Source organism: Elephas maximus, chromosome X (assembly GCF_024166365.1).
Source record: "Elephas maximus indicus isolate mEleMax1 chromosome X, mEleMax1 primary haplotype, whole genome shotgun sequence".
In the NCBI taxonomy this organism is placed as follows: domain Eukaryota; kingdom Metazoa; phylum Chordata; class Mammalia; order Proboscidea; family Elephantidae; genus Elephas; species Elephas maximus.
In genome coordinates, this window is record NC_064846.1 from 162814939 (window position 1) to 162833023 (window position 18085).

Here is an 18085-nt window from a genome sequence, read left to right on the forward strand (position 1 = left end):
CATCATCGGCTAGTTCGATGAGGAAGAAATCCAAAGGAAAAAGGCACCCAGAACAGCATCAGCAAAGACGAGAGGAGTATGAGGTCACTCTACCAAAATGAGACAGTACAGATACGAGTAGGTTCTGGTTATTCATATCCAGCTGTTTCCAGAGCTCTGAGCCTCAAAGGGTCATTACCTCTTATCCTGGTAGTTTAAAATGCTAGTTGATTAAATTTCTGTTCCTAATTCAACTACTTTTTGTCCTTATCCCAGTGGCATAAAAGGGAGCTTATGTCCTGAATTGCAGTGGCTTTTTATCAGAGTTCTCCCCTGGGGGAACTATGAAATCAAACACTGAGACTGACTCCCCACTCTCTGGGAATAAGTGAAGTGTCCAAAGTGACAATGCTGAATCCCTAGAGTACATTTGGTCCACAGCTTCTTTTTCAGTCTGGCAAGCTCTGGATCTTTCTTTCAGAGTACAAAGAGAAAAAAAACAGAGGTAACTGAGAAGTAGTAACACCCTCATGCAGAAAGGCATGAAAATACCTGATCTGAGAGACAGACAGTGGTCAAGGGCTTGGCTACTAACCAAAAGGTCGGCACTTCGAATCTACCAGCTGACCCTTGGAAACCCTGTCCTACAGGGTCGCTATGAGTCAGATTCCACTTCACAGCAACGGGTTTTTTTTTTTCTTGACACGTTGCTCAGATGCAAACCAGACCCTTTGTTCTCTCTCCGTTTGGAAGTTCATTAGCCACATTAGAAAAATATTATTTCGTAATTTCATACAGGAGTGATTTTTAAGGGTATTCAAATGCATAATTAAGTAACATTAAATAGCCCTGAGTGATCAAGGAGGATGTCCAACAAGTTGAACGTTTCAATATGTCCAACTGCAAAGAAAAAAGAAACCGGGTTTCCTTCTTCCCAGGCCCTTTCCCCGCAGTTCTCCACTCCTGGGCCCTGTACCCTGTAGCCCATTTGTTGCGCAATCCTTTTCGAACTTCACCCACTGAACTCCAGAACAAGTGTAATTCTTCCATTCAGAAGAGGTCTCTATTTCCTGTATCCAGGGAGAAGCTGAAAACTTGACATGGGTCAAGTAAGGCAAGGGGAACGGTCCAGCCTGTCTCCCAGATTAACAGACCAAAGGCCAGGGTCTGGGAGGAGCTCAAGCTTACACACAAACTGCACACACACACATATATATATACATTGTTGCTGTGTGCCACTGAGTGAATTCCGACGCATTGCTTCCCTATACGTAACATATATATAATACGTAATATTTTACACATTACATATAAGAAATAAAAGGAGAAAAATCAAAAATAAAGAAAATGGGAAAAAAGACTGGATTGGGAAGACAGGTGATCAGGCGATGCTGCTCCCCATGCTGCAGGACCAAGGCGCCCCGGCATCACCTCTCATCAGCGGCCCCACGTGCAGCCCAGCCCGGAGCCCGCTGGCCGCCCGCGCAGTGGCGGGGAGCGCAGGGGGCGGGGGGAAGGGGGCGCCGCGCAGCCCAGGCTCCCGCGCGGTTATCTTACTGCGCAACAGCCTCGCCGGCGCGGCCCGCGCGCACCCCGCAAGCGCGCCATGCGCACCTGCCCGAAGGCAAGGGGGCGCGCCCGGCACCCCAGGCAGCCCCTCGACGGAGGCGCCCAGCGCGGGGCGCACAGGGACAGCGAGAGCTGGGAGAGGACACCTGGCGCCGGGGCCCTGACCGCACGTGGCTGTCACACCTGGCGCGCCCCCCTCGCATCCCTGCGCCCGCAGACCTGGCTGCGCCCCCTGCCTGCCCTCCCCCTCCAGCCGCGCGCCCCCAGGCCCCAGCTGTCCCACCCCCCCCCACCTGCTCCTACAGCCGTCTGCCCCAGGAGGGAAGAGGACCGGATGTTCGTCCCGTCGCTAAAGGTAATCAGGGAGAGTGAAGAGGTGGCCTCCGAAAAAGGCACCCCGTGGATCTCCCCCGCCCGGCAGCAACCAGGGTGTTCCCCGGACTGACCTTCTGCCGCGTGCTGCGTCGCCGTCCGCCCCGTCCGGCCTCAGTCGCCTCCTCAGCGCCGCCGCCTCTTCCCCGCGCTGCCTCCTCTAACCGAGTCGCCATGAGGTGACGGCAGCAGCCAAACAAGCAGCCCGACAAGGGGCACGGAACCGCAGGACCTCGCGCCCCGCCCCCGAACCCCCACGGCCAATCGCCGCACGCCAGTCTCCTCACGTGACCGGAGGAGGTTGGGCCCCGAGGGAGGGGTGCGGAATGGGGGTGGGGAGCCTTGAAGCCTGGGCTGGGCTTCCGCAGGACCGAAGGGCAGACAGAGGCCGCGCGAGTCTGCGCGGACCAGAAAAAGGGACGCGGGAGCGTACTACAAGTCCCAGTGGGCTATGCGGCCACGGGTTGCAGGGCCGGATAGGGATTGGAGCGTAGTGCGGCGTTCCGGTAAGGGGAGCGTAGCCGGTTGGCTGCGCGGGCAGCCTACCTGGACGTGTAGTTTTGTGGGGCGGTGTCCCGATACCCAAAGGTACTAGTTATCGTCTCGTGGAGGAGCTCTGGTGGCGCAGTGGTTAAGCGCTCAGCTGCTAACAGAAAAGTCCGCGGTTCGAGCCCACCAGCAGCTCCGCAGGAGAAGGACGTGTCAGTCGGCTTCTATAAAGATTATAGCCTTGGAAACCCTGTGGGGTTTCCCTCTGTCCTTATAGGGTCACCGTGAGTCGGAATCGACTCCATGGCAATGGGTTTGGTTTTAGTTTATCATCCAGTGGGTAAAGTTTAGTAGTCCGTTGTTTGGGAAGTAGCGGGATCAGTGACAAGTTGTTGGGTTTTTGTTTTTGTTGTGTTACCCGATAGGGGCCTCGCCTGCCGTTCTTTGGCAGAGACCCCAAGTGATTTGGGGATAAGGGGAAGTACTTCGCGATTTTCAAGGGGGAGGTGTAATGGCTTTCACATTTGGAATTTCCGGACTCAGACACCTGCCAGAGTCCTGCCCCGCCACCAGAGCATTACCTGTACCTGTCCGGAGCTCCTGTGGGGTGGGGCCGCGTACGTTCACCTTGGCCAGCTCCCTGGCTGCTAGCACAGTTCTCCTCTGCTCTTAGTTGGCGACCAAAAAACTGTTGAATGGATCCTGCTTTCTCCGCCAAGCATTTCATCACTTAGATTTTTCAATAAACTCGGTCTGCTGAATCGATTTTTTCCCTGATGTGATAGGGTGAGGGGTGTTCCTCAGGAATATTCCCGATTTTCATGTAATGTAACCAGATCTCCAATGACCGCACTTCTGAAAGTTACAGACCCCGAGGAAATCCTGACCTATTACATAATTCAGTGTGAAAACTTGTTCTAAATCCCCTACCATTTCTTTTAAACTATAGTTGAATGCAAAATAGTGGCAGGCACCAAAAATATAAGAGCATAAGCAATAGTAAATTTTACTATTCCAGAGATTCCATCCATTAATTTTCATTTTTTCTGTAAATTTGGAAAAGGTGCCATTGTTTTGTTTCATGGCTGGAACACCTTAGTCCAGCTTTGAAATTTCAAACCTAGAGCATAGCTTGAAGCATACATGGCGGTAGATGATGGACCCATACCCAGACTATATAAAGACCAGAATGACACCTTCTTAAGGGCAAAAGTCCCAGCGAGATGTGGAATAAATATATCGGTAATGCTCCTCCTAACTCATCTAGGGAACTGACTGTCGAAATCCACTGTAGTTAGTTAAATTATGGTACAGTAGAAGCACATTTAGAAGCACATGCCTTAAGGTTTTGTACACAAGCTGGAGGTGAGCCAACTTTTTCTCATTTTGGATTTCTTGATAGCTGAGAAAAAGAGGAAAGCAACAGAATGACTCACTCAAACCCAGTGCCGTCGAGTTGATTCCAACTCATAGCGACCCTATAGGACAGAGTAGAACTGCCCCATAGAGTTTCCAGGGAGCGCCTGGCGGATTCGAACTGCCGACCCTTTGGTTAGCAGCCATAGCACTTAACCACTACACCACCAGGGTTTCCCTGGTGACTCACAGCATCACTAAATAAAAACAAACTGATTGCTCAAGAAAAGCGTACGTATTACTGGTCCTGGGAGAAATAGGAATTTTAGAGGTCTGTTTCTTATAACATCTTCTAACGTACGGTTTGATGGGTTTTAAAGAGCCCTGGCCCTGCAGTGGTTAAGCACTCTGCTGCTTACCGAAAGGTCGGCAGTTCAAACTCACCACGGGAGAAAGATGTGGCAGTGTGCTTCCATAAAGGTTGACAGCATTGGTGCGGTGCAGTGAATTACTTAATATGGCCATTCTAGCCATAACCTTCATAACTTTCACCAAATGACTGGGTAGAACTATGTAAATGAGGTGCTTGTGTGTTGTGGCCCACTAAGGGGATTGAGTAGCTTGCTAATAATGTAAATAAGGTGCATGGCACCCTTGTGAGGGTGGGACTGTGCAAATAAGGTGTATGGAACCCTAACGAGGGGACTGGTCAGTTTAGCTATCCTGCTAGGCTTAAAATGAGCCATTCCAGAAGCAGAAAGGGGAGACCTCACTACCACCAAGAAAGAAGAGCTAGGAGTGCAGTGCATCCTTTGGACCTGGGCTCTCTGTGCCGAGAAGCTCCTACACCCAGGAAAGAGAGAGAGCTGTAGCATCAGAGATGGTGGGACATGTCGAGAAGCAGCAACAGAGAAATAGCATTAGAGGTAGCAGAACCAGAAGACCAGCAGGAGACAGCATGGTGGGCTTCCCGGCCCACGGAATAAGGCCGTTACAGTGGGTATGCAATCCATGGAGTAAGAGAGCTGAGCGCCTTCAGGCCAAAGCTTACCGGCAGAGTGGGATGCCTCCAGGCACTTATCAGCAGAGCTTTGTAACACTTGCCTGAGTGGGCCCCCCGCCCAAGAGGCCCAAGGGGCCAAGGGCCAGAGAGAGGCCTTCCTGTGGCACAGCTGAGAAGAGGCTGTCCTGATGGAAGAACTATATCCTGAACGTTCCTGAACCTGAACTGTAACCTGTTACTTCCCTAAGAACATGCTCAGCATTTCTCAAACTGAAAGAACTAAAGAAAAAATTCAAGCCTCAAGTTACAATATTGAAGGATTCTATGGGAAAAATATTAAACGATGCAGGAAGCATCAAAAGAAGATGGATGTAATACACAGAGTCGCTGTACCAAAAAGAACTGGTCGACATTCAGCCATTTCAGGAGGTAGCATATGATCAAGAACTGATCACCGAAGGAAGAGGTCCAAGCTGCGCTGAAGGCATTGGTGAAAAACAAGGCTCCAGGAATTGACAGAATACCAATTGAGATGTTTCAACAAACAGATGCAGCACTGAAAGCGCTCACTCATCTATACCAAGAAATTTGAAAGACAGCTATCTGGCCAACCAACTGGAAGGGATCCATATTTGTACCCATTCCAAAGAAAGGAGATCCAACAGAATGTGGAAATTAACAAACAATATCATTAATATCACACACAAGTAAAATTTTGCTGAGGATCATTTAAAAAACAGTTGCAGCAGTACATCGACAAGGAACTCCCAGAAATTGAAGCTGGATTCAGAAGAGAACATGGAATGAGGAATGTCATTGCTGATGTTGGATGGATCACGGCTGAAAGAGAATACTAGAAAGATGTTTACCTGTGTTTTGTTGACTACGCAAAGGCATTTGATTGTGTGGATCATAACAAATTATGGATAACATTGAGAAGAATGGGAATTCCAGAGTCTTAATTGTGCTCATGAGGAACCTGTACTTAGATCAAGAGCCAGTCGTTTGAACAGAACGAGGGGTTACTCTGTGGTTTAAAGTCAGGAAAAGTGTGTGTCAGGGTTGTATCCTTTTACCATACTTATTCAATCTGTATGCTGAGCAAATAATCCAAGAAGCTGGACTATATGAAGAGGAACAGAGCATCAGGCTTGGAGGGAGACTCATTAACAACCTGCATTATGCAGATGGCACAACTTTGCTTACTGAAAGTGAAGAGGACTTGAAGCACTTACTGACGAAGATCAAAGACTACAGCCTTCAGTATGGATTACACCTCAACATAAAGAAAACAAAAATCCTCACAACTGGACCAATAAGCAACATAATGATAAATGGAGAAAAGATTGAAGTTGTCAAGGATTTCATTTTACTTGGACCACAATCAACACCCATGGAAGCAGCAGTCAAAAAAATCAAAGGACGCATTGCATTGGGCAAATCAGCTGCAAAAGACCTGTTTAAAGGCAAAGATGTTACTTTAAGGACTAAGGTGCTCCTGACCAGTTTTCAATCACCTCATATGCTTGTGAAAGCTGGACAGTGAATAAGGAAGACCAAAGAGGAATTGAAGCCTTTGAATTATGGGTTTGTTGAAGAATATTGAACATACTATGGACTACCAGAAGAACAAACAAAGCTATCTTGGAAGAAGTACAGGCAGAATGCTCATTAGAAGCAAGGATGGCGAGACTTTGTCTCACATACTTTGGACATGTTATCAAGAGGGACCAGTCCCTGAAGAAGGACATCATGCTTGGTAGAGGGTCAATGAAAAAGAGGAAGACCCTCAACGAGATGGATTGACACAGTGGCTGCAATGATGGGCTCAAATATAGCCACAGTTGTGAGGGTGGTAGAGGACTGGGCAGTGTTTCGTTCTGTTGTACACAGGGTCGCTGTGAGTCGGAACTGACTGTACAGCACCTAACAACAACAACTTCCCTAATAAACCACTTAACTTTAAGTGTGGTCTGTGAGTTTTGTGTGGCCATTGCAATGAATTATCGAACCCAGCAGAGAAGTAGAGAGTGCAGTGAGCAGGATGGTTGGTATCAGAATTGGTTAGAAAGTCTGCAGGGAGGAGGTATGCCTGACCTTCGCCTCATAGGCATCAGCCTTGGACTGTTGATGTTGATCTTGGTTCTCCTTTCACCTTGTGAAGTTAGAAATCCTATGGGGGCAGTTTTACTCTGTCCTATAGCCTTGCTGTGAGTCGGAATTAACTCAATGGCAACAGGTTTGGTTTTTGGATGGTGGGTTTTAGGAGCCCTGGTGATGCAAATGGTTAAGCCCTTGGCTGCTAACCAAAAGGCTGACAGTTCAAACCCCCCAAGGCACTCCATGGGAGAAAGACCTGGCCGTCTGTTCCTGTAAAGATTACAGCCTGGAAAACCCTATGGAGCACTTCTACTCTGTCATATAGGGTCACTGTGAGTCGAAATCAACTCGATGGCACACAACAACCTGGTGGGCTTTAAGTCTGTCCACAAACTCTTTGGTTCTCCTCTCTTCAAAAGGTGGAGTTACTGCCCCTCCCCTTGAATGGGGGCCAGACTTAGTGACTTGCTTCTAAGGAATACAGTGTAGCAGAAGAGATATATAACTTCCAAAGTTATGTGAGAAAAAGAATAATAGCTTCTACCTGGCTCTCTGCGTCACCATCACTCTCTTCTTCCCTGGGTCAGACTAACCTCATTTTTGATAGACTCGTTCCTTCTTTAGGTTTTCATCTTCAGCCTTCAAAGAGGGTACTGTCAAGCCGTTGCCTAGACTCTGTGAAGCACTTTACTTATCTCTGCTGGGATCCATTATTGGTGTTGGGAACCATTGTTGAATCAGTTTTAGGTCTTCAAGGGCCATCATTTCTTTATCTTCAAGTCTTTAAGGGGCACACTCTGTTCTGTCGACATTAATTGCTCTCACTTTTGCTGCAGGAATCACTGCCTGTTAAGAACTATGCCTACCAGCAGAGTAAAAAAAGCAAAAAAATCAAACCAGTTGCCTTTAAATCGATTCTGATTCATGGCAGCAGCTTGTGTGTCAGAGTAGAACTGCACTCCATAGGGTTTTCAATGGCCGAGTTTTAGAAGTAGATTGCCAGACCTTTCTCCCAGGGAACCTCTGGGTGTGTTCGAACTGCCAACCTTTCATTGGTAGCCTACCACTGCTTAAATGTTTGTGCTACCCAGGGACTCCAGGAGAGTAAAGACTACAGGAAAACACAGCTGCTCAATGTGAGAGGGAGGAGGAAGGGAATATTCTCCCTAGACTCCTCAAGGGCTGTGGATATAACCTGAATATGTTCCCATTTATTTGAATCGTTATTAAATAGTCATGAGCAAGCAGGCACAAAACAATGCATAGGACTGTAAGCTCAACGATGTCCCAGCTCTCTTGTCCTTTGAGGTGCTCTGAGCATCATTTTGCATGAAAGTTTCAGTCAAGCCAACTGGCCACTATGATAGAGGCAGGATAGGATGCCTTTGGCTTATAACCAGTATCAGGGAATGGAATCTTCAGAGTTAATAGCTGGACACGGGACCATTTAAAGGTTTAGCCTAGAGTATAATCCATAAAGAAACAGACTTCGGACTTGCTAGATTTTTAGACTCTGTTAATGCAAGGATGGGGAGAGTCTCAAATATTTTAGCCACCCCACATATCTTGAATATCACTGATTTCACCAATATGAGGTCATTTCTAACATCTCTTGTACTGGTCAGCAAGCTAATGTCACCAATGAAACCCCATTTCTAACCTTCAATTTGCTATTTAGCAAAGCATTTGTGGTGGCCGCTTCTGAAATATGGACTCCCTGATGAATAGTTAAAGGTCCTGGGCGGCGCAAGTGGTTTGCACGCAACTACTAACCTAAAGATTACTGGTTCCAACCCACCCAGCAGCACCGTAAAAGAAAGTCCTGGCAATCTGCTTCCATAAAGATTACAGTCAAGAAAAACCAACAGAGCTCAGTTCTACTCTGTAACACGTGGGGCCACCATGAGTGGGAGTCGACTCAATGGCAATGGGTTTGGGTGTGGTTTGATCAATGTTAGCTGACTGTCCCTGGAATGTGAACTCCTGAGTGGGGTCAATGCCAGCCTTTAAATTAGCACTCACATGATGCTACACTGTCTTTGCTGAGAGTCAAGTACAGACCTCCTCATACCCTCCAACATGATTGAAGGGGTTGGAAAATCTTAAGAAGCAATGTGTCCATCATAAGAATGGAAACCTAGAAAAGAGAAAGAATCGGAGAGGCCAGGCTGGCAGAACCCATCCGAGCAATGTTGGCAGACAGAATCTTGGCCAAAAAGTGGACTTCACAAATAATGGCCCCACTGACAAGGTTTTCCCTAGAGTGGGGGTGGAGGCCCCAGGTTATCCTAACCTGATGTCTTCAAACACTGGAAACTATTTGATTTCTTCCTCACCAAAAGACTTCCCGTTATATTCTGGCTTCCCACATGGGTCTGACCACAGGGAGAAGATGGGGATATGTGTACATTTCCATTCTGTGAGACACTTACATTGCCCAGTGTTGATAGGGGGGTTTTTTGACCTTATTTATCTGGCCCGAAAGCTTGGTTAATGTGGATCTGCCCCTGGAAGAGAGAGTCCCTCCAAGAAGGCCCGCTGGCCCCCAGAGTATCTTAGATGCCCCATGTTATGCATCTCTAGCACAATGTACTTCCTGTACCATTCCAGTCTCCACTCTTCAGTGGAATGGCTTGGTTAATTCACTCTTCTTCCCAGCAAGGTGTCCAAGGAGGTGAGGGTCACGACTGTGCCCGTGTTACTCCTGGATTCGCAGCATCCAGCAAAATGCCAGGCCCAGAGAAGGCTCTCAATGATGCTTACGGAGCATAAGAGCCTCTGAGTAGATCAATGCATGATCCGTCAGCTTTCTGAATCTGTACAGATGGAAGCCAAGCGCTCAATTCCTCAAGGTGATATCCCTTCATGGGACCTCTTAGAAAGTTTCCTGGTGGCAATGTCCCTCTGCAACTGTAAAAATGGCATGGCGGGGGCATCTGACCTCATCTAACTTCACAAGGGGGAAGGAGAATCAAGAGCAACAGCTCAAGGCCGATTCCTATGAGGCAGAGGTCAGACATACCTCCATCCTCCAATCTTTTTACCAGTTCTGACACCAGCTGTCTTAGTCATCTAGTGCTGCTATAACAGAAACACCACAAGTGGATGGCTTTAACAAAGAGAAATTTATGTTCTCATAGTCTAGTAGGTTACAAGTCCAAATTCAAGGCGTCAGCTCCAGGGGAAGGCTTTCTCCCTCTGTCGGTTCTGGAGGAAGGTCTTTCTCCTCAATCTTCCCCTGGTCGAGGAGCTTCTCAGGCACAGGGACCCCATGTCCAAAGGATGCACTCCGCTCCTGGTGGTGCTTTCTTGGTGGTATGAGGTCCCCCACTCTCTGTTTGCTTCCCTTCCCTTTTATCTCTTGAGAGATAAAAGGTGGTGTGGGCCACACACCAGGGAAACTCTCTTTACCTTGGATCAGGGAAGTGACCTGACTAAGGGTGGTGTTACAATCCCACCCTAATCCTTTTTAACATAAAAATACAATCACAAAATGAAGGAAAACCACAGAATACTGGGAATCATGGTCCAGCCAAACTGATACGTACTTTGGGGGGACATAATTCAATCCCTTACACCAGCCATCCCTCCCACAGCACTCTCTACTTCTCTGCTGGGTTTGAGAATTCATTGCAATGGCCACAAAAACTCACAGACCATACTCACAGTTATGTGATTTATTAGAGAAGTTAACAGGTTACAATTCAAGGTCAGGAACAACTCAGGATACAGTTCTTTAATCAGGACAGCCTCTTCTCAGCCACACCCACAGATAACCTTCTCTCTGGCCCTCAACCTCTTGGCCCTTCGCCCCTCTGCCCAGCCTCTGACCTGCTCAGGCAAGTATTACAAGCTATTTAGCTCTGTCAATAAGTGCCCAGGGGCACCCCACTCTGCCAGCAAGCCTCGGCCCAAAAGTGCTCAGCTTTCTTGCTCCGTGGGCCAACACACCCACTGTAACCACCTTACTCCATGGGTTGCGAAGCCCACCACGCCATCTCACGCCAGTCCCCTGGTTCTGATTCTGATACTTCTCTGGCACTGCTTCTCACTTTCTTGCACTGTCTCTTGTGTTACAACTCTTTCTGTCTCCTGGGTCTAGGAGGTTTTCAGCACAGGGAACTTGTGTCCAAACCATGCACTCCACTCCTTCTCTTCTTGGTGGTAGTTAAGTCTCCCCTGTCCACTTCTGGGATGGCTCATTTTAAGCCTAGCACGATGGCAAAACTGACCAATCCCCTCATTAGGGCTCTGAGACAGATAGGGTTAAATGTGCTGGCGGAACAAAAGAGCTGTTAAAGGATTACCATCTAGAAGTTGAGTAAACAGGAACCACACCCTGTCAACAAGAGATAAGGTTGAAACAACCCATGAATTACTATCTCCTTCTTAGTGTTTTTCTAGTCCCTTCCCCCTTTACAGGCTCTGGTATGCACAGAACAATGTGTGACTGCTGTTTAACCTTCCTTAGCCCTCTGAAGTTGGGGATGTAGTACCAAAGATCAGTGCACTTGTGCTATATCCCATAATAAGTGATGTCAAGGGCTCCTGAGAGGACTGCTTCTTGAACATCAGCGGGTCACATCATAGATTCCAGATGTGCATGCAACCTAATTAACATGCACCCCATTCTCAGAAGTACTCGCCCCTTGAGAGAAGTCCATTAAATATTCATTACTCTATTCTCTCCACCAAACCCATATAACTCCTAGCCTTGCTTCCATTTTTGAGTCAGCCTTTTGGAGACGCTGAGTCCCCCGCTGACTCCTTTTGCTTGACTCAAGCAAAATAAGCTTGCTGAAGATAAAGTTTGTCTTTCACGTGTATTCTTACTCAGGAAAAGACAAGGACCCTTGTGTCAGATTGGCGATTGGTAATAGTTCCATACACCTATTTGCATGGTCCCACCTTCACAAGGGTGCCATGCACTTATTTGCACTATTAGCAAGCTATCAAATCCCACAAGCACCCCATTTGGATAGCCCCACACAGTTATTTGGTGAGAGTTACAAGACCATGGCTAGAAAGGCCACATAAAAATGATCCGTCACTGGTTCTTTGAAAGGATCAACAAAATTGACAAACCACTGACCAAATTGACAAAAGAAAAACACGAGAGGATGAAAATAACCCATTTAAGAAATGAAATGGGGGACATTACAACAGACCCAACTGAAATAAAAGGGGTCATAACAGAGTATTATGAAAAACTATACTTCAACAAATTTGAAAACCTAGAGGAAATGAACAAATTTCTAGAAATACAGTACCTACCCAAACTAACACAAAATGATGTTGAAAATCTGAACAGACCCATAACAAGAGAAGAGATTGAAAAGGTAATTTAAAAAAAGCCCCTGGCCCAGATGACTTTACCGGAGAATTCTACCAAACATTCAGAGAAGAACTTACGCCAGTACTACTCAAACTATTTCAGAACGTAGAAAAGGAAGCGATACTTCTGAATTCATTCTATGAAGCCAGCATAACCATGACACCAAAACCAGACAAAGACACCACAAAAGAAGAAAATTACAGACCAATATCTCTCATGAATATAGATGCAAAAACTCTCAACAAAATTCTAGCCAATAGAATTCAGCATCATATCAAAAAAATAATACACCACAACCAAGTAGGATTCATACCAGGCATGCAAGGATGGTTCAACATTAGAAAATCAATCAACGTAATCCACCACATAAATAAAAAGAAAGAATCACATGATCATCTCAATCAACACAGAAAAGGCATTCGACAAAGCCCAGCACCCATTCCTGATAAAAACTCTCAATAAAATAAGTATAGAAGGAAAATTTCTCAACATAATAAAGGGCATATATGCAAAACCAATGGCCAACATCATTCTTTTTGTTTTTATTGTGATTTACGTGAAAGTTTACAAATCAAGTCAGTCTCTCATACAAAAATTTATATATGCCTTGCTATATACTCCTAGTTGCTCTCCCCCTAATGAGACAGTACATTCCTTCTCTCCACTTTCTATTTTTGTGTCCATTCGGCCCGCTTCTGACCCCCTCTGCCCTCTCATCTCCCTTCCAGGCAGGAGCCGCCCACAGTCTCATGTGTCTACTTGATCCAAGAAGCTCACTCTTCACCAGTATCATTTTCTATCTTATAGTCCAGTCCAATCCCTGTCTGAAGAGTTCACTTTGGCAAGAGACAGAAAGGGCCACATGAACCAGAGACTGCATCATCCTGAGACCAGAAGAACTAGATGGTGCCCAGCCACAACCCATGACTGCCCTGACAGGGAACACAACAGAGAACCCCTGAGGGAGCAGGAGAACAGTGGGATGCAGACCCCAAATTCTCATGAAAAGACCAGACTTAATGGTCTGACTGAGACTAGAAGGACCCCGGTGGTCATGGCCCCCAGACCTTCTGTTGTCCCAGGACAGGAACCATTCCTGAAGCCAACTCTTCAGACATGGATTGGACTGGACAATGGGTTGGAGAGGGATGCTGGTGAGGAGTGAGCCTCTTGGATCAGGTGGACACTTGAGACTATGTTGCCATCTTCTGCCTGGAGGGGAGATAAGAAGGTAGAGAGGGGGTAGAAGCTGGCAAAATGGACACGAAAAGAGAGATTGGAGGGAGAGAGTGGGCTGTCTCACTAGGGGCAGAGTAATTGAGAGTATGTAGCAAGGTGTATTTGGGTTTTTGTGGGGAGACTGACTTGATTTGTAAACTTTCACTTAAAGCACAATAAAAATTATATAAAAAAAAAAAGAGTTGGCTTTGAGAATGGTTCCTATCTTGGGCTAACAGAAGGTCTGGTGACCATGACCTCCACATTCTTAATGGAGAGAGGCTGAAAACATTCCCCTTGAGAACAGGAACAAGACAAGGATGTCCTTTATCACCACTCCTATTTAACATTGTGTTGGCAGTCCTAGCTAGAGCAATAAGGCAAGAAACAGAAATAAAGGGCATCCAAATTGGTAATGAAAAAGTTAAATTCTCCCTATTTGTAGATGATATGATACTATACATAGAAAACCCAAAAGACTCCATGAGAAAACTACTGGAACTAATCGATTGAGCAGACCAGCAGGATACAAGATAAACATACAAAAATCAGTTGGATTCCTATACACCAATAAAGAAAATGATGAAAAGGAAATCAGGAAAATGTTTATAGTACCATTTACAGTATGGTATTTATCATTTATAGTACCCCCTAAAAAAATAAAATACTTGGGAATAAACCTAACCAGGGCTGTAAAAAACCTATACAAAGAAAACTTCTAAACACTACTGCAAGAAACCAGAAGAAATCTATATAAATGGAAAAACATACCATACTCATTGATAGGTAGACTCAACGTTGTGAAAATGACAATTCTACCCAAAGCAATTTACAAATACAATGCAATACCAATCCAAATACCCACAACATTCTTTAAAGAGATGGAAAAACTTATTAACTTTATATGGAAAGGGAAGAATCCTTGGATAAGTAAAGCACTATTGAAGAAGAATAAAGTAGAAGGACTCGCACTACCTGACCTCAGAACCTACTATACAGCTCTTGTAGTCAAAACAGCCTGGTACTGGCACAATGACAGATACATTGACCAATGGAACAGAATTGAGAACCCAGATGTAAATCTGTCCACCTGTGATCACCTGATTTTCAACAAGGGCCCAAAGCCCATCAAAAGGGGAAAAGATAGTCTTTTTAACAAATGGTGCTGGCAAAACTGGATGTCCATCTGCAAAAAAAAAGAAACAAGACCCATACCTCACATCATATACAAAAACTAACTCAAAATTGATTAAAAAAAAAAGAGACCTAAATATAAAGCCAAAAACCATGAATTTCGTAGAAGAAAAAATAGGATCAACGCTAGAGGCCCAAGGCTTTAACAGGATTCAAACCACAACCAACAACACACACGCTCCAGAAGATCAGCTAGATAACTGGGATCTTATAAAAATTAAACACTTATGCTCATCAGAAGACTTCACCAGAAGAGTAAAAAGATAACCTACAGACTGAGAAGAAAATTTTGGCTATTACAAATCAGACAAAGGTAAAATTTCTAAAATCTACAAGAAAATCCAACACCTCTACAACTAAAAGGCAAATAATCCAATTAAAAAGTGGGCAAAGGAAATGAACAGACACTTCACCAAAGAAGACATTCAAGCAACCAACAGACACATGAGGAAATGCTCACAATCAGTAGCTATTAGAGAAATGCAAATCAAAACCACAATAAGATACCATCTCACCCCGGCATTACTGGTACGAATAGATAAACAGGAAATAACAAATGTTGGAGAGGCTGTGGGGAGATGGGAGCTCTTATGCACTGCTGGTGGGAATGCAAAATGATACAACCATTTTGGAAAATGATTTGGCACTTCCTTAGAAAGCTAGAAATAGAAATATGATCCAGCAATCCCACTCCTAGTAATATATCCCAGAGAAATAAGAGTCGTCACACCAATAGACATATGCACAGCCATGTTCATTGCAGCATTGTTCACAATAGCAAAAAAGATGGAAACAACCTAGATGCCCATCAACAGATGCATGGATAAACAAACTGTTGTACATACACACAATGGAGTATTACGCAACGATAAAGAACAATGATGAATCTGTGAGGCGTCTCATAACATGGATGAATCTGGAGGGCATTATGCTGAGTGAAATAAGTCAATCACAAAAAGATAAATACTGTATGAGACCACTACTGTAAATACTCATGAAAAGGTTTACATACAAAAAGAAACAATCTTTGGTGGTTACAAGGGAGGGGAGGGGTGGGGATGGAAAAACACTTAATAGACAATAGATAAGTGAAAACTTTGGTGAAGGGTAAGACAGTACACAATACTGGGGAAGCCAGCACAACTTGTAGAAGGCAAGGACACGGTAGCTCCATAGACACATCCAAACTGCCTGAGGTACCGAATTGCTGGGCTGAGGGCTGTGGGGATCATGGTCTCAGGGAACATCTACCTCAAATGGCATAACATAGTTTATAAAGAATATGTTCTACATTCTACTTTGGCGAGTAGCATCTGGGGTCTTAAAAGCCTGTAAGCAGCCATCTAGGATACTCCACTGCTCTTACCCCTTTGGGAGCAAGGAAGAATGAAGAAAACTAAAGATACAAGGGAAAGATTAGTCCAGAGTACTAATGGACCACATCTACCATGGGCTCCACCAGACTGAGTCCAGTACAACGAGATGGTGCCCAGCTATCACCACTGAGTACTCTGACAGGGATCACAATAGACGGTCCCGGACAGAGCTGGAGAAAAATGTAGAACAAAATTCTAACTCAAAAAGAAAGGCTAGACTTGCTGGCCTGACAGAGATTGGAGAAACCCTGAGAGTATGGCCCCCGGACACCCTTTCAGCTCAGTAAGGAGATCACTCCTGAGGTTCACCCTTCAGCCCAAGATTGAACAGGCCCATGGAACAAAAGAAGACTAAACGGGTGCACCAGCCCTACGGCAGGGACTGGAAGGCAGGGGGGAACAGGGAAGCTGGTAATAGGGAACCCAGGATTGAGAAGGGAGAGTGTTGACATAGAGAGTGGGGTTGTTAACCAGTGTCAAAGAACAATATGTATACTAACTGATGAGAAACTAGTTAGTTCTGTAAACCTTCATCTAAAGTACAATAAAATAAATAAATAAAAATAACAATGACCCATCACACCGCAGCAACACTGTGAAGACCTCACAGACCAAGATCACTCCAGGATATATGCGGTGACAATAGAGTTTTCATTCATCAATTAAACATTTACTAAGTGAACACTTACTATATTCCAAACACTTTATTAGACAGCAGACATACCACAATTTAGAATAAGGGGCTCCCAGGCCAACACTGTGGAACAAAGGCCTTGCGATCTCTTCCATAAAGATTGTTGTTGTTGTCTAGTGCTGTTGAGTCAATTCCAATTCATGGCAACCACATGTGTGATTGAGTAGAACTGCTTTCTAGGGTTTCTTGGCTGTAACCTTTATGGAAGCAGATTGCCAGGTCTTTTCTTCTGTGGTGCTGCTGACTGGTTTCGAACTGGCAGCCTTTCAGTTACCAGCCAAGCGCAAGCCCATTTGCTCCACCCAGGGACCCAAGAAAATCCTATGGAGCAGCTCTACTCTGAAACACATGGGGTCACCGTGAGTCGGAATCAACTCAACGGCCACAGGCTAGCCCAACGCCGGACAGTCATATGCAGAACAAACAATAGCATAATTCATAAAATAGAAGTACTACAAAGGAACCTCTAGAGGTTCTTTTCTACTGTGGTGGGGATGTTTGAGGAAGGCATAAGGGGACATATGAGCTGTGTCTGGAAGGGTAAATAGGAGTGACATTAACCATGCTAGTTTAACTTGTCCACCTCAGAGCATTCCCAGAGAAAGAAAAGTTCTTACTAACTTTTAAAACAGCCAAGGCCATTATTTCATCAAAAGATTTGCATTTCATGTTTGTTGCATGCTGTTGGGGTTGTAGGTAGTGAAAGGGAGTATTTGCCTTTTCATAGAACAAAGAGTGTATTGTTTGGTTAGATTACCCAATACCATTCTTCTGAGCTAACCCTGATTTTAGTCCTTATAGGAATTTGGCCAATTTCAGCATTGACTTGTACATTTCTGGCAGACGTAGAACGTAAAGTTATGTGGCGTCGGCAGTATCTGACCTCCTCTAACTTCAGTAGGGGGAGGAGAATCATTATCAACATCAGCAGCCCAAAGCTGATTCTTATGAGGGGGACCTCAGACCGACCTCCTCTCTCAAGCCTTTTTACCAATTCTGACACCAGCCATCCTTCCTATGGCATTCTCTACTTCTCTGCTGGTTCAATAATTCATTGAAATGGCCACACAGTACTACAAACCATACTTAACTGTTACGTGGTTTATTAGGGAGGTAACAGATTACAATTCAGGATACAGTTCTTTGAACAGGACAGCCTCTTCTCGGCCATGCCTGCAGGCAGGCCTCTCTCTGGCCCTTGGCCCCTCAGCCTGTTGGCCCAGCCTCTGCCCTACTTGGGCAATGTTACAAAGCTCTTAAGCTCCAACAATAAGTGCCCAGAGGCACCCCACTCTGCCAGCAAGCCTTGGCCTACAGGCGCTCAGCTCTCTCACTCCGTGGGTTGGCACACTCACTGTAACCACCTTGCTCTGTAGACCAGGAAGCCTACCATTCTGTCT

The 18085-nt window shown here is 45.5% G+C and overlaps 1 protein-coding gene across 1 annotated transcript in view; it reads right to left on the reverse strand.

The window, feature by feature from the left end:
• The window catches only part of TXLNG (taxilin gamma), a 49968-nt gene extending 47835 nt beyond the window's left edge, over positions 1 to 2133 (reverse strand). Inside the window, exon 1 of the mRNA XM_049873386.1 lies at positions 1995 to 2133. Within this exon, the coding sequence (XP_049729343.1) occupies positions 1995 to 2096 (102 nt within the window). The 5' untranslated portion in view covers positions 2097 to 2133. The remainder of the gene's footprint in view (positions 1 to 1994) is intronic.
• Positions 2134 to 18085: the final 15952 nt, after the last annotated feature.